General features: G+C 39.6%; 1 protein-coding gene across 1 annotated transcript in view; it reads left to right on the top strand.

Annotated features, from left to right (window-relative positions):
• Positions 1 to 24,239, top strand: part of adgrb1a (adhesion G protein-coupled receptor B1a) — a 373,647-nt gene that overhangs the window by 239,239 nt on the left and 110,169 nt on the right. Inside the window, exons 18-19 of the mRNA XM_062063764.1 lie at positions 11,277 to 11,379; positions 11,474 to 11,517. Coding sequence (XP_061919748.1) covers positions 11,277 to 11,379; positions 11,474 to 11,517 — 147 coding nt within the window. The remainder of the gene's footprint in view (positions 1 to 11,276; positions 11,380 to 11,473; positions 11,518 to 24,239) is intronic.

The raw sequence follows: 24,239 nt of genomic DNA, 5'->3' as shown, positions 1-24,239 counted from the left end.
ACACATTGTTTACATTTTATTGAAGAAACTTGTTGGTGAAGGATGAGCCTCAGTTGGTGGGACGGCATCTCTTGGTTGGTAGAGCGGCCAGCAACTTCAGGGTTCCATGTTCGATCCCCGCTTCTGCCATCCTAGTCACTGCCGTTGTGTCCTTGGGCAAGACACTTTATCCACCTGCTCCCAGTGCCACCCGCACTGGTTTAAATGTAGCTTAAAGATGTAGATAATGGGTTTCACTATGTAAAGTGCTTTGGGTCTTTAGAGAAAAGCGCTATATAAATACAATTCACTTCACACGGGCACCACTTTGGTACCTTGTTGCGAATTCTTGAGTTCAGTAGTGTTTTTCACCCTCTTTGCCAAAGTAGTAGTGTGATAGTGTTATTTTCAAGAACAGCCAGGAAAAAGACTATGTGCCAACAATTGGTCTAATCCAGAGCTGGGCAAATATTTTGACTTGGAGGCCACATTGAGAGAAAAAATGGTGTCTGGGGGGCCAAGGTGTATATGTGTGTATAAATGATACATACACTTTTAGCTGTAAACATCTGCTGTACAGTATGTGTGTTTGGGTCCTTTTTTTTCCAGGAACACTAACACCAAAAGTCACAATATTTGATTGAGTTCTAATAACGTTATGACAGACCACCTAAAAAAAAGAAAACTAATGGAATTTTACAGTTTTTAACTGAATGGGACACCCAGAATGTACGTGAAAATAAGGAAAGGGGGATTCACAATATTAGATATGAACAATAAAACACTGAATATTAACATATGGATCGCTCCTCCATAGACATCTTTTACAATCAAGCAAAACACAACAAAAATTTAACAAACAGCAAAATATGAATGCAAAGGGTAATAAAATTCCTCCAATATGATGTATTATCACTTCCGCATCCGTTTCTGACACACACGTTTCAGGCTGGCTGCTCTGAAAACAAACCCCGCCCACTCTGCTTTGTTCCTGGTCTGAGCTGCTGTGACGTAGATTACTGTAATAACTCCTATAACACTCAAAAGCGCAAAATTTCAACCATTGAAATACTTTCTATAGTTCAAGACTTAAGGTCATTTTAAAAAAAGCACTGCATATCATAATGCCGGCTACAGTTTTGATGTTAAAGGTCTAAAAAAATTATGTAGAACGTCCGGCGGGCTGGATTGAAAATCTTAATGGGCAGCATGTGGCCCGCGGGCCGTATTTTGCCCAGGCCTGAGCTAATCCCACGCATGCGCTAGACACACGGCACAACGCGTTGCACACAGCAATTAGATACAAATCACAGCTTTCTTGGGGCACACGGTGAGTTCTCAATACAAAAAAAACCAAAACTGAGTCGCCCGTGCAAGGGATGCTTTGTTTGGGCACTCGATTCCGCAGAATGATACACGCGACAGACTAATTTGCTATAGTGTTGTCCCGATACCAATATTTTGGTACCGGTATCGGTACTAAAATTATTTCAGTACTTTTCAGTACTTTCCGATACTTTTCTAAATAAAGGGGCCCACAACAAATTGCATTATTGGTTTTATTTTAACAAAAAATCTTAGGGTACATTAAACATGTTTCTTATTGCAAGTTTGTCCTTAAATAAAATGGTGAACATTATTGTCTTTTATTTGTAAGTAAACAAACAAAGGCTCCTAATTTAGTCTGCTGACATATGCAGTAACATATTGTGTCATTTTCCATTCTATTATTTTGTCAAAATTATTAAGGACAAGTGGTAGAAAATTAATTATTAATCTACTTGTTCATTTACTGTTAATATCTGCTTACTTTGTCTTTTAACATGTTCTATCTACACTTCTGTTAAAATGTAATAATCACTTATTCTTCTGTTGTTTGATACTTTACATTAGTTTTGGCTGATACCACAAATTTGAGTATCAATCAGATATCAAGTAGTTACAGGATCATACATTGGTCATATTTAAAGTCCTCATGTGTCCAGGGACATATTTCCTGAGTTTATAAACATGATATACATTTAAAAAAAAATTAAAGAAAATGTTGTGAGGCCAAAAAATATCGACGTAATCATAGTAGCATCGACTAGATACGCTACTGTACTTGGTATCATTACAGTGGATGTCCGGTGTAGATCTACCAATGCTGTTTGTTTACATTGCGACGCCGGTGAGTAGTGAAGTGTGTAGTGAAGCATGTTTAGCTATTTGTCGACAAATAAAGTACGCAGGGATGATACTTGTGAGAAACTTACTTTATTTGTCGCCATGGAGACGAGGATTAGTGATTTAGAAGTAGCTAAAACACTGCAGACTGCGGATGGACTTTAGCCGCGAGCTAGCTAGCCATGTCTTAAAGCACCTCTTCCTAAGGGCGTTTCAGTGTTATAACTTCACCTTTATCTTTAGTTTTTAAACCAAAATGCGTCCGTTCTCCCTTTTCTGTCTACACACTGTGTCTGCTTGTAAGTACTCTGTGATTGTGCGCTGCCGAACATGCTCGTCTGCTCGTAAACCAGCAATGACACAACGTGACAATGATGGTGGGCTGGTGGACCGGTACTTTTCAGAGGCGGTATAGCACAGACAATTATTCATTAGTATTGCAGTACTATACTAATACGGGTTTACTGTACCACCCTAGTTGCTACGTGCAATGTTTGATAACTGAGACGTCGTACAAAAACTTTGGGGCAGAAATTTTTCATGTTTTCATTTCCTTCACACACTGTCCAAGAGGTTGCAACGAGGCGAAGGCAAAGACATTCTACTTCTGAAAAGTCAACTATAACTCAATAGATGAGTGCAATAAACGCAACCCGTGCGTTCAACAAACATGCACCCATAAGAAAACCACTTTTCCGCGGTGAGTTTTTATGATGCTGTGAAACAAATGCGGTCAGCGTGCGGCTCATCAGTTCAGCTTTGTTTCACATCAATTTTTAAATGCGCAAAGATGGCAGCTCCTCTCTGCAAAAGCGAGATGCGCATGGCGGGGGGGGAAAGCGACACAGGGGAGTGCGCAAAGTAACACCCCCTCCATATGCCTGCAGTTTATGTCACTGCATTTGCATACATTATGTACAATTTTCAAGATCATACTCAGACTAAGCACTTAAGGATGGTAGACAACCCATCACAAGCTGCTAAGAAGAACAGCAACATATAAAATTGGGAAAGTTACACACACCCTACATTTCAGTACTCTGCTTTCATCTTCCTCAGCATCTTAAAGTTAACGATAAAGTACAAACCCTGTTTCCATATGAGTTGGGAAATTGTGTTAGATGTAAATATAAACGGAATACAATGATTTGCAAATTCTTTTCAACCCATATTCAGTTGAATGCACTACAAAGACAACATATTTGATGTTCAAACTCATAAACTTTATTTTTTTTTTTGCAAATAATAATCAACTTAGAATTTCATGGCTGCAACACGTGCCAAAGTAGTTGGGAAAGGGCATGTTCACCACTGTGTTACATGGCCTTTCCTTTTAACAACACTCAGTAAACGTTTGGGAACTGAGGAGACACATTTTTTAAGCTTCTCAGGTGGAATTCTTTCCCATTCTTGCTTGATGTACAGCTTAAGTTGTTCAACAGTCCGGGGGTCTCCGTTGTGGTATTTTAGGCTTCATAATGCGCCACACATTTTCAATGGGAGACAGGTCTGGACTACAGGCAGGCCAGTCTAGTACCCGCACTCTTTTACTATGAAGCCACGTTGATGTAACACGGGGCTTGGCATTGTCTTGCTGAAATAAGCAGGGGCGTCCATGGTAACGTTGCTTGGATGGCAAGATATGTTGCTCCAAAACCTGTATGTACCTTTCAGCATTAATGGCACCTTCACAGATGTGTAAGTTGCCCATGTCTTGGGCACTAATACACCCCCATACCATCACAGATGCTGGCTTTTCAACTTTGCGCCTATAACAATCCGGATGGTTCTTTTCCTCTTTGGTCCGGAGGACACGACGTCCACAGTTTCCAAAAACAATTTGAAATGTGGACTCGTCAGACCACAGAACACTTTTCCACTTTGTATCAGTCCATCTTAGATGAGCTCAGGCCCAGCGAAGCCGACGGCGTTTCTGGGTGTTGTTGATAAACGTTTTTCGCCTTGCGTAGGAGAGTTTTAACTTGCACTTACAGATGTAGCGACCAACTGTAGTTACTGACAGTGGGTTTCTGAAGTGTTCCTGAGCCCATGTGGTGATATCCTTTACACACTGATGTCGCTTGTTGATGCAGTACAGCCTGAGGGATCGAAGGTCACGGGCTTAGCTGCTTACGTGCAGTGATTTCTCTAGATTCTCTGAACCCTTTGATGATATTACGGACCGTAGATGGTGAAATCCCTAAATTCCTTGCAATAGCTGGTTGAGAAAGGTTTTTCTTAAACTGTTCAACAATTTGCTCACGCATATGTTGACAAAGTGGTGACCCTCACCCCATCCTTGTTTGTGAATGACTGAGCATTTCATGGAATCTACTTTTATACCCAATCATGGCACCCACCTGTTCCCAATTTGCCTGTTCACCTGTGGGATGTTCCAAATAAGTGTTTGATGAGCATTCCTCAACTTTATCAGTATTTATTGCCACCTTTCCCAACTTCTTTGTCACGTGTTGCTGGCATCAAATTCTAAAGTTAATGATTATTTGCAAAAAAAAAAAAATGTTTATCAGTTTGAACATCAAATATGTTGTCTTTGTAGCATATTCAACTGAATATGGGTTGAAAATGATTTGAAAATCATTGTATTCCGTTTATATTTACATCTAACACAATTTCCCAACTCATATGGAAACGGGGTTTGTACCAATGATTGTCACACACACACTAGGTGTGGTGAAATTTGTCCTCTGCATTTGACCCATCCCCTTGTTCACCCCCTGGGAGGTGTGGGGAGCAGTGCGCAGCAGCGGTGGCCGCGCCCAGGAATCATTTTTGGTGATTTAACCCCCATTTCCAACCCTTGATGCTGAGTGCCAAGCAGGGAGGTAATGGGTCCCATTTTTATAGTCTTTGGTATGACTCGGCCGGGGTTTGAACTCACAACATACCGATCTCAGGGCGGACGCTCTAACCACTAGGCCTCTAGCCATCTGACATTTCCCTCCATCCTTATCTTTTTTCATTTTTTTTGCATTTGATTGCCCCTTGAGCAAAATGAGATGAGTTTGAGGCAAGAGACTAGATGCCATGAGAGATTAAAGTGACTGATTGTGTTTTACAATGGCGAGGGGGGTAATTGTGCTTAAAGCCTACACCGATGCCGTGAGAAACACGAGCAAGACACGTGCAAACGTGTTTGGCTATCCGGAATCCTCCAGAAAAGCACCTCCAGTAGCAATTAATTCCCTTGTGATTGCCTAATTTTCCATGATTGATGGATCCTATGAAAGCGAGGGATCGCAATGACTACTAAATAAGCAGAAGGGTGTAAAATAAAATGGCCTAGAATGTTATTACGCTGTGGAAAAAACAATGTTCTGTACCTCTGACGGCCGAAACAAAAGGATTACGACGTTTAGACGGCCTTAGTTGTAACATACACTGACCCTCCGAACCTGTCCTGTTCAGCAAGCTAATCATGCAGGACGGACATATTTATTTTGTCAGAACAGATTTGCTGTTCTACAGCGGAGTCGTTTGTTTGTTTGTAACCCCATCGAACAGAACACGGCTTGACAGGGAGGAAAGGGAGACCGTACAGTAGTAATTGAAGACAACGGCTTCACATTAGCGCTTGCTGGGATTTGGTTGGACAAGCTGGGATTAACAGGGGGAAAAAAGGTAGTATAAACACAGCAAGAGACATAACAGCAACTGTAACTTCAACTTTGTCGCCCGATATGGTCGAAGAAAAAAGATGAACAAACAAAACAAAATGAAGCAAAGAGCCAGAACTCGTCCGGGACCACTGAACCAAACCAGCGTTCCTAGGCAAGGCAAGGCAACTTTATTTATACACTACCGTTCAAAAGTTTGGGGTCACCCAAACAATTTTGTGGAATAGCCTTCATTTCTAAGAACAAGAATAGACTGTCGAGTTTCAGATGAAAGTTCTCTTTTTTTCTGGCCATTTTGAGCGTTTAATTGACCCCACAAATGTGATGCTCCAGAAACTCAATCTGCTCAAAGGAAGGTCATTTTTGTAGCTTCTGTAACGAGCTAAACTGTTTTCAGATGTGTGAACATGATTGCACAAGGGTTTTCTAATCATCAATTAGCCTTCTGAGCCAATGAGCAAACACATTGTACCATTAGAACTAGAGATGTCCGATAATATCGGTCTGCCGATTAAATCGGCCGATAAATGCGTTAAAATGTAATATCGGAAATTATCGGTATCGTTTTTTTTATTATCAGTATCGTTTTGTTTTTTTTGTTTTTTTTATTAAATCCACATAAAAAACACAAGATACACTTACAATTAGTGCACTAACCCAAAAAACCTCCCTCCCCCATTTACACTCATTCACACTCATTCACACAAAAGGGTTGTTTCTTTCTGTTATTAATATTCTGGTTCCTACATTATATATCAATATATATCAATACAGTCTGCAAGGGATACAGTCCGTAAGCACACATGATTGTGCGTGCTGCTGGTCCACTAATAATACTAACCTTTAACAGTTAATTTTACAAATTTTCATGAATTACTAGTTTCTATGTAACTGTTTTTATATTGTTTTACTTTCTTTTTTATTCAAGAAAATGTTTTTAATTTATTTATCTTATTTTATTTTATTCATTTTTTAAAAAGTACCTTATCTTCACCATACCTGGTTGTCCAAATTAGGCATAATAATGTGTTAATTCCACGACTGTATATATCGGTTGATATCGGTATCGGTTGATATCGGTATCGGTAATTAAAGAGTTGGACAATATCGGCATATCGGATATCGGCAAAAAGCCATTATCGGACATCCCTAATTAGAACACTTGAGTGATAGTTGCTGGAAATGGGCCTCTATACACCTATGTAGATATTGCAGCAAAAACCAGACAGTTGCAGCTAGAATAGTCATTTACCACATTAGCAATGTATAGAGTGTATTTCTTAAAGTTAAGACTAGTTTAAAGTTATCTTCATTGAAAAGTACAGTGCTTTTCCTTCAAAAATAAGGACATTTCAATGTGACTCCAAACTTTTGAACGGTAGTGTATAGCACGTTTACAACAATTTTTAAATTGGACCAAAGTGCTTTACAGGTTAAAAAGCATAGAACAAAACAAAACAAAACAAAAAAAACAAACGAAGCACATAAACAATGCATTAGCTAAACAAAAAAAGAAAAATACGGTGAAAGGGTTTGGATAAAAAGTAAGATTGCAAGATAATAATAATAACTATGGACTGGACTTTCACAATATTATGTCAGACCCACTCGACATCCATTGCTTTCCGTCTCCCCTAGAGGGGGGGGGGGGGGGGTCCTCTCCAAGGTTTCTCATAGTCATTCACATCAACGTCCCACTGGGGTGAGTTTTTCCTTGCCCGTATGTGGGCTCTGTACCGAGGATGTCGTTGTGGCTTGTGCAGCCCTTTGAGACACTTGTGATTCATGGCTATATAAATAAACATTGATTGATTGAAAAATAATAAAAGTGTGACAAATTGAAAAAAAAACTAAAGCAAAGGTGGGGGGGGGGGGGGACTGGAAATGCTGTCCTAGTGGGCGGGCTCAGCTCAGGTTAAAGGCCTGCGAGAAGAGATAGGTCTTAGGAAGGGTGTTAAAGACCCCCAGGCTCTGGGCTGACCTACTAACAATAAACGTACGTACAACCGTCAAAAGTTCAGATGTTAAAGTTAAAGCACCACTTATAGTCACACACACACTAGGTGTGGTCAAATTACCCTCTGCATTTGACCCATCCCCTTGTGCCGCCCCCTGGGAGGTGAGGGGAGCAGTGAGCAGCAGCGGTGGCCGCGCTCGAGAATCATTTTGGTGATTTGACCCCCAATACCAACCCTTGATGCTGAGGTAATGGGTCCCATTTTTATAGTCTTTGGTATGAACTCACGACCTACCGATCTCAGGGCGGACACTCTAACCACAAGGCCACTGAGCAGGTTTCATGTATTATTGCGTGCGCATACGCACATAGTCTAGCACAGGTGTCAAACTCATTTTAGCTCAGGGGCCGCATGGAGGAAAATCTGTGCACACGCGGGCCGGACTATTAAAATCATGGTGTGGAAGTCGCTTCCTAGCAGCTCCACTGTAGCCACGGCACAAGAGCCAAGCGTGCAGGTTTAACAAAGTTTTAATGTTTTTTCACAAAATCCTTCAAAAATGTCTTTCAGCATGTCGTGACGTAGCCGTCACTCCCAATCCTCCCGGCCGCTTACTGTTAAAGACAACAGATGATTAGATTGACACACACCACCTGTGAAATCTAAACACCTGCCCGCTGTGTCTCGCCGTCAGCACATGCCCCGCCCCTGCCCGCTGGTGCTCGTCCTCAGTACCATGGACAGCGGCGGTGACTTTTCCTCCTACAGGCAGCGCTGACTATACTTTCCTTCCACACATGGCATTAAAACTAAAAAATAAAGACAACTTCAGATTGTTTTCTTTGTCTTACTTTGGCCAAAAATAGAACAAAATATTACTATAAAAATATAGAAAAAAATACAGGCAGCAGTAAAGTTTAGATCCATGAAGGACAGAAGAAAGTGAGTGAATGTTTATAACTGAATACATTTACATATGCATAAAAATGTGTTCTCTTTTGTATTATTATTTTTAATGAATTAAGTAACGTTTATGACAATCTTTTTCCAAAACACAATATAGAATGTGAGATATAACAGGATAATGCATACATTTATCATTTGTTTTCAAAACAGTTACAAAAAAGTGGGACCCCAAAAATTGTGGGGGTGGTGTTGCGTGTGGTACACAGAACATCAATTTTCACACTTCTATTAGCCCCGGGTCCAGTAGACCCGGACATCTTATATGTAATATAAATGTGTACGGGGGGTGTATGGTGTGTGGTCATTAAATATGTATTCTGATATATGTTCTTCACAGAAAATGAGCCAAAGTCAGTGAGTCTCAGTTTGAAAAATTAATTAATTGTATCATTTTTCTTTTAATAAAAACAATTAAAACGGGTCCCACAGACCCGAACACCACGCAAGTTTAAGTTTCCTTACAAATATGAAAAGTGAATTTTGTGTCCTTTCCTCCATCTTTTTTACATCGTCAAAATGCAATGTTGGCAGAGCCCGAACAACCACCCCCGTGTGTCCGCAGCCTATAGAAATGTGGGTACGTCAGCCATGAAGTTGGCGAGAGGCAGCGCACATTTCCACATCGTCGGTCTTGATACATCTCAACTTTGCCGTGACAATGGTCGTGCGCCAGGTTTTTGTGCGTAAGCAAGCTTCTTACATAAGTCCCCTGGCGTGGTGTCAGCAAGTGAGCTGACCCCATACACACCTCACATCCTTCCCCTCAAGTGTGTACGTTTGCGTCCACTTGTGTCTATAATGTGGTTAACATAGGGAGACTGTCCTACTGCACCATACTGACAACTGTTTATATCAGGGGTTGGCAACCCAAAACGTTGAAAGAGCCATATTGGACCAAAAATACAAAAAACAAATCTGTCTGGAGCCCCAAAAAATTAAAAGCCTTATATAAGTGTTATAATGAAGGCAACACATGATGTAAGTGTCTATATTAGCTGTACTAGCCTACTATCAAAATGACTGTCACAGGCTGAAGCAAATCTTCATTGACAGTTTGTTGACAAAGCCTAGCCTGGCTGTACAAGCCAATTCTTGAGTGACAGTCCCTGTTGCACTTAGTGCAAACATGTGGCGAGACCTGCTGCGCGATGGTAGTTGCAGTACGTTTCCTCCTGTCTCCCTCCTCCTCTGCGAGCTGGCCTCTCCTCAAATCGGCCTATGCAATACCCCGTCTAACCGCTTGACGCCAGACATTTCGGTTACATATATGTTATATTTTATATTGCTACTATGGTACATTTTTAGTCTACTTTATACCTGCATTATCCTTTCCATCCTTACCCTTTCCATCCTTTGTAACTGAGCTACAGTGTGGAACAATTTCTCTTGTGGATCAATAAAGTTTGTGTAAGTCTAAGTCTAAATAACATATGCCACCTGCGTCGCCTTGCTCATCTTTGCATTTACGAATGCATTGACCCGATCGCTAATCATATAACAACAATCACACTTTCAGGTAAAAAGGAGCATGTACAGTGAAAATAAATAGTGTAGTTAATCTGTGTATAGACATGATTAATGTGTCAGGTTCAAACACTGATGGCATATATTAAACAGACAAAGAAGCAAGGAATCAAACAGAGACAGAATTAAATTTGGCTCAATGAGGAGAGCGCGTGTTCCACCACGCTCTGGCGAAAGATTATATGCCTCCCCTTTTATTTGGACTTTCCCTGATTACATGGCAACAGCTGTTTCTAAGGAAGGGGGGTCGTAAACAGCCATCGCCTTTGGTTACAAAACAGTTCAAAGAAAAGGTGCCTGGAGGGGTGTCAGGCCCTGCCTCCTCTCCGCTTTGTAGTCTCGGGTCAAGACAATATCTTCCTGTGGATTACAATACACGAAAGAAACCGACACCCTCATGTCGCTCCCCATCCTACACAGTGGAGTTTTCAAGCCTTTTGCTTGGTAAGATCAAAGACAGCTTTTGTCCTCTCGCAGGGCGAGCTGAACTCAATGTAACACAAAGTTTTGTGATAACTTAGATACAATTATTCTGACATGCGTTATTAGTGTGAATTATCAAATGAGTCGACTTATTTTTGATATCAATAGTAAAAATAAAACAAAGAAAAACCAGAAAAAGCTGAAATGTTGATACCAATAACAATAATAACACTACAAATGTGTGTTATTTATTTTATACACTTACTGTACCGAAAATGAACTGAATTGTGAACTTAATACGGAGTTACGCACAGAGCTGAAACTACTGAAAGTGGAATCAATTGTCTTTTTTATACTCATTTTGTTTGTTGACATAAAATGTATATTGGAGTACAATTCAATATCCTGGGGAAATTATTGAAAGCTTTAAAGCCGTCTTTTTTTCCTCTTTCGTGGAAGAGCTTGAGAAATAAGGCAGCATTGCAGCGTAGTGTTTGGATACAATTGTGTTGATTTTCTATGACACGACATCACCCATACATCATTTATCGTTTACAGAGCGAGGGAGTCCTGTAAAATGTTTGGTCACCGTAATACTTGTTTATTTTCTTCGTCCCCGTAGAAACAGCACCGTTCTCAACTCCAAGATCATATCGGTCACCATCAAACCCAGCCCGGCTTCCCTCTCGGCTCCAGTTACAGTTGAATTCTCTCACTTGTACAACGTGAGTGAAAAATCAATCTTTGTTTCAAAGTAGCATATCAAAGGTATTGTCCGTGCCTTTTTTATTTTTATTGATTGTGCATTTTATTCACCAGGGCACCACAAACCAGACCTGTATATCATGGGATGAAAGTGAGAGGTAAGATGAACTTCATTATTATTGGAATAAAGTACAGTGAATGCCTTTAGACCAGGGATGCTCCAAATGGGGCCCGCGGGTCCAGTATGGCTTGCTAAGTCATTTTGTTTGTCATGCCAAAGTCTGGTCTCCCAAATGTAATGAATATTAATACTGACACCTGTCAAGCTCACATGATCATTGATGGCATATCCGCTAGGCTAACTAGTTGCTATCGAACTTGACGATCAATACTAATTTATATTTGGCAAAATATATATATGGTGGTTTCTGCTGCGTGTTGCCCGTGGCCCATTGACACATTTTCACCCTGGCCCTTGAGGCAAAATTTTGGGCACCCCTGCTTTAGGCCTTATTTTCTTCTGTAGTGGGTTGTGTGTCCAGTGGAACCTAGATTTAACTTAAATGGTTCTTGAGCATATTTCACAAACCGAAAAGTTTGTATAGTGAAGCAGAGTTCCCCATCAGACTCAATGTGAACATGATTAATAGAATAGAGAATAGAATGGACTTTATTGTCATTGTATTTGCATATAATGAGATTAGGGATTTCAATTTAAAGTGCGGTAGTGGAAACAAATATGGAATAAAAATAAATCACATAAGAAGTAATAAAGATAAAAAAATAAGAATTGAAATAAACAGACTACTATCAATAAAAACAATAAGCAATCCTGTACAATATACAAAATACTGTACAATATACAGAACAAAACAAGAGTACCGGAGTAATAAAGTAATGGCAATCAGTGTCGGACGTATTGCATTCGAAGGGTAATATAGGATAGTGTGTAGGGGTGAATAATTTATTATAAGCTAGAGTTCAAGATGGTGAAAGCTCTGGGGAAGAAGCTGTCTCTGAGCCTGTTTGTTCTGGCTCTGATGCACCTGTAGCGCCTGCCCGATGGTAGCAGGTGGAACAGGTGGAAGCCAGGGTGTGTGCTGTCCTTGGTAATGTTTTTTGCTCTGTTGAGGCAACGGGAGTTGTGTAAATCCTTCAGGGAGGGGAGGGGGCAGCCGATGATTTTTTGTGCAGAGTTTATGACCCTCTGAATCGCCTTTTTAATCGGTTCTAGTATCGCCTAGTCCCTATTTTAATTTTTAAAAACTGCACATTTTCAAGACACTATAATGTGTATGTATGTATATATATATATATATATATATACACTACCGTTCAAAAGTTTGGGGTCACCCAAACAATTTTGTGTTTGAGCCTTCATTTCTAAGAACAAGAATAAACTGTCGAGTTTCAGATGAAAGTTCTCTTTTTCTGGCCATTTTGAGCGTTTAATTGACCCCACAAATGTGATGCTCCAGAAACTCAATCTGCTCAAAGGAAGGTCAGTTTTGTAGCTTCTGTAACGAGCTAAACTGTTTTCAGATGTGTGAACATGATTGCACAAGGGTTTTCTAATCATCAATTAGCCTTCTGAGCCAATGAGCAAACACATTGTACCATTAGAACACTGGAGTGATAGTTGCTGGAAATGGGCCTCTATACACCTATGTAGATATTGCACCAAAAACCAGACATTTGCAGCTAGAATAGTCATTTACCACATTAGCAATGTATAGAGTGTATTTCTTTAAAGTTAAGACTAGTTTAAAGTTATCTTCATTGAAAAGTACAGTGCTTTTCCTTCAAAAATAAGGACATTTCAATGTGACCCCAAACTTTTGAACTGTAGTGTATATATATATATATATATATAAAATTATTAGTGTTATACCAAAACCAATATTTTAGTACCGGTACCAAAATGTATTTCGATACTTTTCGGTACTTTTCTTAATAAGGGGGACCACAAAAAATGGCATTATTGGTTTTATTTTAACAAAAAATTATTACGGCACATTAAACATATGTTTATTATTGCAATCGAAGAACAATTTTGTCCTTAAATAAAATAGTGAACATACTAGACAACTTGTCTTTTAGTAGTAAGTAAACAAACAAAGGCTCCTAATTTGTCTGCTGACATATGCAGTAACATATTGTGTCATTTATCATTCTCTTTCGTCAACATTATGAGGGACAACCTGTAAAAATTGATTATTAATCCACTTTTTAACACTTGTGTTGAAATGCAACAATCACTTATTCTTCTGTTGTTTTGGATGATTTACCTTAGTTTTGGATGATACTATAAATGTAGGTATCGATCCGATACCAAGTAGTTACAGGATCATACATTGGTCATATCCAAAGTCCTCATGTGTCCAGGGACATATTTCCTGATTTTATAAACATAATATGAGTTTTTAAAAAAGGAAAAAAAATTTTGTGACGATAAAAAATATAGATGTAATCATAGTAGTATCGACTACATACGCTATTGTTCTTGGTATCATTACAGTGGATGTTAGGTGTAGTTAACAAAAAATCTCAGGGTACATTAAACATATGTTTCTTATTGCAAGTTTGTCCTTAAATAAAATAGTGAACATACAAGACAACTTGTCTTTTAGTAGTAAGTAAGCAAACAAAGGCTCCTAATTTAGTCTGCTGACATATGCAGTAACATATTGTGTCATTTTCCATTCTATTATTTTGTCAACCATATTAAGGACAAGCGGTAGAAAATTAATTATTAATTTACTTGTTCATTTACTGTTAATATCGGCTTTCTCTTTTAACATGTTCTATCTACACGTCTGTTAAAATGCAATAATCACTTATTCTTCTGTTGTTTGATACTTTACATTAGTTTTGGTTGATACCACAAATGTGGGTATCAATCCGATACCAAGTAGTCACAGGATCGTACATTGGTCATATTCAAAGTCTTCATGTGTCCAGGGACATATTTCCTGAGTTTATAAACATAATATACATTGTTGATGTTGTGATGCCAAAATGTAATCATAGTAGTATCGGCTAGATACGCTCCTGTACTTGGTATCATTACAGTGGATGTCAGGTGTAGATCCACCAATGGCGTTTGTTTACATTGTGACGCCGGTGAGCTACGGTGTGTAGTGAAGCATGTTTAGCTATTCCTTGTCCTGCAGGGATGATACTTGTAAGAATCTTACTTTATTTGGAGGATTTGGAGTAGCTAAGTAGCTAAAACACTGCCGACTGGGGCTAGGGGGTGGCGGACCGGTACTTTTTAGAAGCGGTATAGTACCAAATATAATTCATTAGTATCGCGGTACTATACTAATACCGGTATACCGTACAACTCTAGTCAGTATCATCTAAATATGTTCATTGCATTATTTCAACTTGGGTGCCTTGACATGCAAAACGTGCTCACCGTCACATGTTCATCACTGACACGTGGGTTTGGCCAAAAATTCCACTTGTGCTGAGGGGAAATGATACACTACATATAATAAGTTGAACTCTCATGTTCCTCAGATGCACGGTCTTCCAGCGAGCCAAGCACCATTCACCATCCTTGCTTTTGAAGTCTTTATAAAGTATTAGTCCAGCGCTCTCCAGTCAATGGTGCTGAGTGTGAGTGGACAGCTCTTCTCATGTGAGATGCAGTAATAACACCCGGCTGTCACTACTACAACACTGGTGCAGCGTGTGGAAAATTAGAAGTGTCTCTCATTTTCCTGACATCCGCAATCCCCCGCGCACGACGCACATTTGCAAGGAGATTAGTTTGGTGTCAACTGTCACATCTGAATGCAGGCATGGAAGCATATAGCGAAAATTAAGCCTGCAAAGCAAGTTAGCTCAACATAAAAGCGTCAGCTATTAATGGTACCATGTGCTACATTTACTATGTCTGTGGTTTGCTCCATTTTTGTGGTTGTCAACATTAATGACGAGCGGACCCACTGACAGTTGTAGCATCACTATAGCTCTTGTCTCAAAGTAGGTGTACTGTTACGACCTGTCACATTACGCAGTGACTTATTTTGAGTTTTTTGGTGTTTTCCCCGGGTGTAGTGTTTTAGTTCTTGTCTTGCGTTCCTATTTTGGTGTTGATTGTCATGTACGGATGTACTTTGTGGACGCCGTCTGCTCCACACACTGTAAGTCTTTGCTGTCGTCCAGCATCCTGTTTTTGTTTACTTTGCAGCGAGTTCAGTTTTAGCTTCGTTTTGCATAGCCTTCCCTTAGCTTCAATGCCTTTTCTTAGCGGCACTCGCCTTTTGTTTGTTTTTGGTTTAAGCATTAGATACCTTTTTACCTGCACGCTGCCTCCCGCATATTGTGATAAGGACAAACCGTGTTCCCGACATCTACAAAGCAATTAGCTACCTGCTGCCACCTACACTGATATGCAGAGCTCTAGACAGTACAGACACTCAACAACGGCACATTATTTGCGGATTATAATTACTGGTTTGCATAAAATATTTTTAACCCAATTAGGTGAAATTACGTAATGTCCCACGGCACACTAAACAATAACTCACGGTACACTAGTGTGCCGCGGCACAGTGGTTGAAAAACACTGCTATACAGTACAGGCCAAAAGTTTGGACACACCTTCTCATTTAATGCGTTTTCTTTATTTTCATGACTATTTACATTGTAGATTGCATCAAAACTATGAATGAACACATGTGGAGTTATGTACTGAAATAACTGAAAACATGTTTTATATTCTAGTTTCTTCAAAATAGCCACCCTTTGCTCTGATTACTTTTATTGCACACTCTTGGCATTCTCTCGATGAGCTTCAAGAGGTAGTCACCTGAAATGGTTTTCACTTCACAGGTGTGCTTGAAGCTCATCGAGAGAATGCCAAGAGTGTGCAAAGCAGTAATCAGAGCAAAGGGTGGCTATTGTGAAGAACCTACGATATAAAATATGTTTTCAGTTATTTCACCTTTTTGTTAAGTACATAACTCCACATGTGTTCATTCATAGTTTTGATGCCTTCAGTGACAATCTACAATGTAAATAGTCATGAAAATAAATTAAAAAACGCATTGAATGAGAAGGTGTGTCCAACTTTCGGCCTGTACTGTATGTGTGGTTAAGGATGGAAGAACACCTAATAAAGTATTAGGTGTTCACTTTACGAGTTTAATTAGTTCTGTGAGGGGTCGCTTAACTTAAAACACTTGTATCTCAAATCAACGTCTCTTAATGAAATGAAATAAAATCAATTTTAATTGCAGGTGAGTAAGACCAGATGTTTTGGGGCTTCACTGTGACATTTGCTTTGCCAATTAAGGACAGGGATACTTGTAACTCAAATTTTTCATCGCAACTTGAAGTATAACAAATAGGCAAAATGCAACTTTTACCTTAAAATGCTTACCGCACAGGGCGCACTGCCGATAAATGGTCTGTTTTCGATCTTTTTTCATATATTAAGGCACACCGAATTATAGGGCTCATTAAAGGAGTCATATTATTACTTTTTTCTAAATGTAAAACACTTCCTTGTAGTCTACATCAGTGGTCCCCAACCACCGGGACGCGGCCCAGTACCGGTCCGTGGATCGATTGGTACGGGGCCGCACAAGAAATAAAAAATAAATAAATAAATATAAATAGATAAATAAATAAATAAATATTTGTATTAAATCAACATAAAAAACACAAGATACACTTACAATTAGTGCACCAACCCAAAAAACCTCCCTCTCCCATTCACACTCATTCGCACAAAAGGGTTGTTTCTTTCTGGTATTAATATTCTGGTTCCTACATTATATATCAATATATATCAATACAGTCTGCAGGGATACAGTCCGTAAGCACGCATGATTGTATTTTTTTATGACGAAAAAAATAAAAATCCCCCCCCACACCCAGGTCCGTGGGACAAATTTTCAAGCGTTGACCGGTCCGCAGTTACAAAAAGGTTGGGGACCACTGGTCTACATAACATGTAATGGTGGTTCTTTGGTCAAAATGTTGCATAGATTATGTTTTACAGATCATCTTCAAGCCGCTTTCTGACAGACGCTTCAGGATGCGCCGTTTTGTGGGCGGTCTTATTTCTGCAGCGTCTTTTCTCCGTCATCTTTGTTGTAGCGGTGTAGCGTGCAAGGACGGGAGTGGAAGAAGTGTCAAAAGATGGAGCTAACTGTTTTAATGACATTCAGACTTTACTTCAATCAATAACGGAGCAGCATCTCCTCATCCCGAAACAACACAGGAAATGTGTCCCGTGAAAAACCGTCCGACCGCAACTCTAATAACTAAAGTTCCTTGGGTGAATAATGTAAACTCACTACACCGGTATGTTTTAGCGCTTTCATGGTGAGTTTACTGACAGATATACAGTAAGTAAGAACTTCACGCTACTTTATATTAGAAATGGCAACAGCGGAGGATGAATGTCCCATAACAAGAAGATAGAGAAAAAGAAGAAGCTTACCGACTATGGTGTCGGCACGGACTACTAGAGGCGGACATGGGCAAATTTTCAGGATTTATGCAGATCCCAAATACAGATCAGCAGGTACCAGAAGGTAAGAAAAGTTGCTTTTGCACAATATTGCAGAACAAAACGCCAGATAATGTCTTACCTTATACACACACCATAATAATACCCCTACGTTGAAGCATATCAAGCGGTGCGGCTTCATAGCTTACCAAAGTTGTACTAAAACATTTTGCTGGATTTTTGAGCGCCGTGTGTAATGTTCTATATTTTCAATGGAACATATAAAAGGTTGGTGTTGTTTACTTCAGTCATATTGCCATCATAGTGCAGTCTACACGTATCTCTTATGTTTGACTGCCATCTACTGGTCACATTTATCATTACACCATGTACCAAATAAAATTGCTTCGAGGCTGGTAAGCAAAATCAGAATTATTCCGTCCATTAGGCGCACCGGGTTATAAGGCGCACTGTTGCGGTTTGAGGGGGAAAAAAGGATTTTAAGTGCGCCTTATAGTTCGGAAAATATGGTACGGTGAGGTACCACTGTATGTAAGTTATACCTGTTGTATAAGGTATATTGTGAACTAAGAGGACATGTGACAAATGTCAGACATCGTACCACTTATTTTTTTCTATGAAAATATATTAAATCTAACAATTATCCAAGTACAGTACTATACTGATTTGGTGAATTTGTTTTGAAAACACAAATGTCGACTGTAGAAGACAATGGTTCGTGGGAGTCTTACAAATGCAAATTCCACAATAACTTGTCATAGTACACGCTCTCGTGGATAAATGAGCATCGTCACACCTGCAATGCCCCGTTATGTATTTCACCCTGCATTACTTTTAGATGACTCTGTGAACCAAATGCTGCAACAGGAGTCTTTAGCTCTTTGAATTGGCAAATGTTTGTCATCCATGTGACTGCTTTTTGGCAGAGTATATTTGCCATGTAGGGCTGCTGGATTAACACCAAAATTATCCAATTAGATGATGGAGCAAGACTGTCTGCGGGCAAGTGTGAGGCTCAGGGAGACATAATCACATCAGCTCTACACAGAAAGTGAGCCGGAATATATTGGATTTTTGTTGGATGTGCTGTGTTAATGTCAACATGGAGACACCCGGATATGTCCAAAACCTGCATAATCAACATCAATTCTAACTTTATACATTTCGTCATACTCTACTAGACAGATTAAACTACTGAACAAACTTTAAACACACTGATAGTATACAATGTTAGGCCAATGAGTTCAGAGAATTCCAAATAGCTTTTCCCTTGATGATTGCCCTAATCGTCTACCGTATTTTCCGGACCATAAGGCGCACTTAAAGGCCTACTGAAATGAATTTTTTTTATTTAAACGGGGATAGCAGATCTATTCTATGTGTCATACTTGATCATTTCGCGATATTGCCATATTTTTGCTGAAAGGATTTAGTATAGAACAACGACGATAAAGATTGCAACTTTTGGTATCTGATAAAAAAAAGGCTTGCACCTACCGGAAGTAGCGTGACGTAGTCAGTTGAACATATACGCAAATCCCTATTGTTTACAATGATGGCCGCATGAAGTGAGAGAGATTCGGACCGAGAAAGCGACAATTTCCCCATTAATTTGAGCGAGGATGAAAGATTTGTGGATGAGTAAAGTGCAAGTGAAGGACTAGTGGGGAGTTGAAGCTATTCAGATAGGGAAGATGCTGTGAGAGCCGGGGGTGACCTGATATTCAGCTGGGAATGACTACAACAGTAAATAAACACAAGACATATATATACTCTATTAGCCACAACACAACCAGGCTTATATTTAATATGCCACAAATTAATCCTGCATAAAAACACCTGCGTGTTTGTTATGCTAGCTCCTAGCTCCTCTGCTAGCTCCTAGCTCCATAGAACACGCCAATACAATTCAAACACCTGATCAACACACACAATCACTCAGCCCAAAAGACCGTTTACCTAACCCAAGGTTCATAAAGCTTATATATTTTTAAAAAGTTACGTACGTGACGCGCACATACGGTCAAGTTATCGAATGTTTAGCAGCCAAGGCTGCATACTCACGGTACCTGATATTCAGCTGGGAATGACTACAACAGTAAATAAACACAAGACATATATATACTCTATTAGCCACAACACAACCAGGCTTATATTTAATATGCCACAAATTAATCCTGCATAATAACACCTGCGTGTTTGTTATGCTAGCTCCTAGCTCCTCTGCTAGCTCCTAGCTCCATAGAACACGCCAATACAATTCAAACACCCGATCAACACACACAATCACTCAGCCCAAAAGACCGTTCACCTAACCCAAGGTTCATAAAGCTTATATATTTTTAAAAAGTTACGTACGTGACGCGCACTTACGGTACGGTACGTGTTATGCTAGCTCCTAGCTCCTCTGCTAGCTCCTAGCTCCATAGAACACGCCAATACAATTCAAACACATGATCAACACACACAATCACTCAGCCCAAAAGACCGTTCACCTAACCCAAGGTTCATAAAGCTTATATATTTTAAAAAAGTTACGTACATACGCAAAAAAAAGCCAAAGCTGCATACTCACAGTAGCACGTCTGCGTCTTTGTCATCCAAATCAAAGTAATCCTGGTAAGAGTCTGTGTTGTCCCAGTTCTCTACAGGCGTCTGTGTATCCAAATCAAAAGTCCTCCTGGTTAGAGTCTCTGTTATCCGAGTTCTTCCATCTTGACTGCATCTTTCGGGAATGTAAACAAAGAAGCGCCGGCTGTGTACTGTTGTGGCTGACTACGTTCGAAAAATACGTCCATTTCGCACCGACAACTTTCTTCTTTGCTTGCTTGGCTTCCTTCTCCATAATGCAATGAACATGATTGAAACAGATTCACGAACACAGATGTCCAGAATACTGTGGAATTATGAAATGAAAACAGAGCTTTTTCGTACCGGCTTCAATGTGGAAGGCATACCCGTGTTCGTCGGGCTACGTCACGCGCATACGTCATCCTCAGAGGCGTTTCGAACCGGAAGTTTAGCGGCAAATTTAAAATGTCACTTTATAAGTTAACCCGGCCGTATTGGCATGTGTTATAATGTTAAGATTTCATCATTGATATATAAACTATCAGACTGCGTGGTCGGTAGTAGTGGGTTTCAGTAGGCCTTTAAAATCCTTTTTTTTCTCTCACAACTCGACAGTGCGCCTTATAACCCGGTGCGCCTAATGTACGGAATAATTCTAGTTTTGCTCACTGACCTCGAAGCAATTTTATTTGGTACATGGTGTAATGATAAGTGTGACCAGTAGATGGCAGTCAAACATAAAGATACGTGTAGACTGCCCTATGATGGCAATATGACTCAAGTAAACAACACCAACATTTTACATGTTCCATTGAAAATATAGAACATTACATACAGCGCTCAAAAATCTACCAAAATGTTTTAGTACGACTTTGGTAAGCTATGAAGCCGCACCGCTTGATGGATTTTCGGCGCATTAAAGATACAAGTATTATTATGGTGTGTGTATAAGGTAAGACATATTATCTGGCGTTTTGTTTCGCAATATTATGCAAAAGCAACTTTTCTTACCTTCTGGTACCTGCTGATCTGCATTAATCCTGAAAAATTGCGCGCATTCGCCTTTGTAGTCCGTGTCGACACCGTAGTTGATAAGCTTCTTCTTTTTCTCTATCTTCTTGTTATGCGACATTCATCCTCCGCTGTATAAAGTAGTGTAAAGTTCTTACTTATATCTGTCAGTAAACACGCCATGAAAGCGCTAAAACATACCGGTGCAGTGAGTTTACATTATTCACCCAAGGAACTTTAGTTATTAGAGAGTTCCGGTCGGATGTTTTTTCACGGCCTTGTTGTTTCCGGATGAGGAGATGCTGCTCCGTTATTGAAAGTTATTAAAGTCTGAATGTCATTAAAACAGTTAGCTCCATCTTTTGACACTTCTTCCACTCCCGTCCTTGCACGCTACACCGCTACAACAAAGATGACGGGGAGAAGACGCTGCCGAAGGTGAGCCACGTAAATAAGACCGCCCACAAAACGGCGCACCCTGAAGCGACTATCTGAAAGCGGCTTGAAGATGATCTGTAAAATATAATCTATGCAACATTTTGACCAAAGAACCACCATTACATGTTATGTAGACCACAAGGAAGTGTTTTACATTTAGAAAAAAAAAATATGACTCCTTTAATGCGCCCTATAATCCGGTGCGCCTTATATATATGGAAAAAGTCGAAAATAGACCATTCATCAGCAGTGCGCCTTATAATCCGGTGCGCCCTATGGTCCGGAAAATACGGTATAATGAATGATGGACTGGTGCTGGTAGCCAATAGTTGGATTCACCAACACAAAATGTTAAATGTAAAAGTCTGATGTGGTAAATAGAGGTCTGATTGACAATATTTTAGGCACCTGTGTGTGTCTTTGTGTATGTGAGGGAAAAAAGTGAAAATGATAAAGCAAAACATAAAATATGATGATAAATATTGACATACGTAGTAAAATAACCCGCTTTTCAGACTAAGCCATAATTTGTACAGTAATAACCCCAGAAATAGCACTAAAAAAGCTTTCCAGGCCAGGTTGCTGCAGCCAGGAGTATCATTGCATCACCGCAGACTGTCGAGACAGTTATAGTACCAACTGGGATCATAGAGCAATATAACTTTGACTGTTTTCATCACTGGAGGTTACACAATGGTATGACATTGCATTTAATACTCCCTCTTTCTATCTTTGCTGGTATTGTCCTCTTATGTATTGACACTGTGCGGCTTCGATGATGACGTCAGCCAAGTCTTTTTTTGTTTGTTCTTGTTTTAACGTACAGATGCCCAATGTGTGTACATTAAAAAAAAAAGATTTAAATTAAAATATATAATAATACTTTGCAGTGGATATGCTTGTAACCTGTTATTAGGTTGTCAATGTCTTACTCCATGCCTTCATTTTCTGTATTGCTAATAAAAACAATTCACCCAATGTGGGTTAAATATTTTCAATCAGAGAAATCAATTAGTTAGTGGTTTCACCGTGGTATTTTTTAAAACTTTTTCACCATGAAAATATGCACCTTTAAACTTGTAATCAACTATCTCAGGACAGTGAATTACAAAACCCAAAACCAGTGAAGTTGTCACTTTGTGTAAATCGTAAATAAAAACAGAATACAATGATTTGCAAATCCTTTTTAACCTTTATACAATTGAATAGACTGCAAAGACAAGATACTTAACATTCCAAATTGGTAAACTTTGTTATTTTTTGCAAATATTAGCTCATTTGGAATTTGATGCCTGCAACATGTTCCAAAATAGCTGGCACAAGTGGCAAAATAGTTGTGGAATGCTCATCACACACTTATTTTTCCATGGACGCCCCTGCTTATTTCAGCAAGACAATGCCAAGCCACGTCTTACAACAGAGTGGTTTCATAGTAAAAGAGTGCGGGTACTAGACTGGCCTGCCTGTAGTCCAGACCTGTCTCCCTTTGAAAATGTGTGGCGCATTATGAAGTGTAAAATATGACAACAGAGACCCCGGACTGTTGAACAAACTTAAGCTGTACATCAAGCAAGAATGTCTTGAAAAATTACGTGCGTCTGCCTTTGTAGTCTGTGACGACACCGTAGTCAATAAGCTTATTCTTTTTCTCTATCTTGTTGTTATGGGACATTCATCCTACGCTGTTGCCATTTCTAATATAAAGTAGTGTAAAGTTATTACATATATCTGTCAGTAAACTCGCTATGAAAGCGCTAAAACATACCGGTGTCGTGAGTTTACATTATTCACCCAAGGAACTTTAGTTATTAGAGAGTTCCGGTTGGACGGTTTTTCATGGGACACATTTGCAGATGCTGCTTCGTTATCGATTTAAGTAAAGTCTGAATGTCATTAAAACAGTTAGCTCCATCTTTTGACACTTCTTCCACTTCCGTCCTTGCACGCTACACCGCTACAACAAAGATGAAGATGCTGCCGAAGGTGAGCCACATAAATAAGACCGCCCACAAAACTGCACATCCTGAAGCGTCTGTCAGAAAGCGGTTTGAAGATGATCTGTAAAACATAATCTATGCAACATTTTGACCAAAGAACCACCATTACATGTTATGTAGACCACAAGGAAGTGTTTTACATTTAGAAAAAAAAATTATAATAATACGACTCCTTTAATGCGCCCTATAAACTGGTGCGCTTTATATATGAAAAAAGATCGAAAATAGACCATTCATCGGCAGTGCGCCTTATAATCCGGTGCGCCCTATGGTCCGGAAAATACGGTAAATGTTTTGGAAGTGAATATGAGCGGGCTAAAATGTAGCTGATACTCAAAGTGTGACATCAGAAAACCATCTTAAAAGTACT

The sequence above is a fragment of the Entelurus aequoreus genome, linkage group LG11, assembly GCF_033978785.1.
Source record: "Entelurus aequoreus isolate RoL-2023_Sb linkage group LG11, RoL_Eaeq_v1.1, whole genome shotgun sequence".
NCBI lineage: Eukaryota > Metazoa > Chordata > Actinopteri > Syngnathiformes > Syngnathidae > Entelurus > Entelurus aequoreus.
Note: the sequence above shows the minus strand (reverse complement) of the source record. Positions and strands in the feature narration are given on the sequence as shown.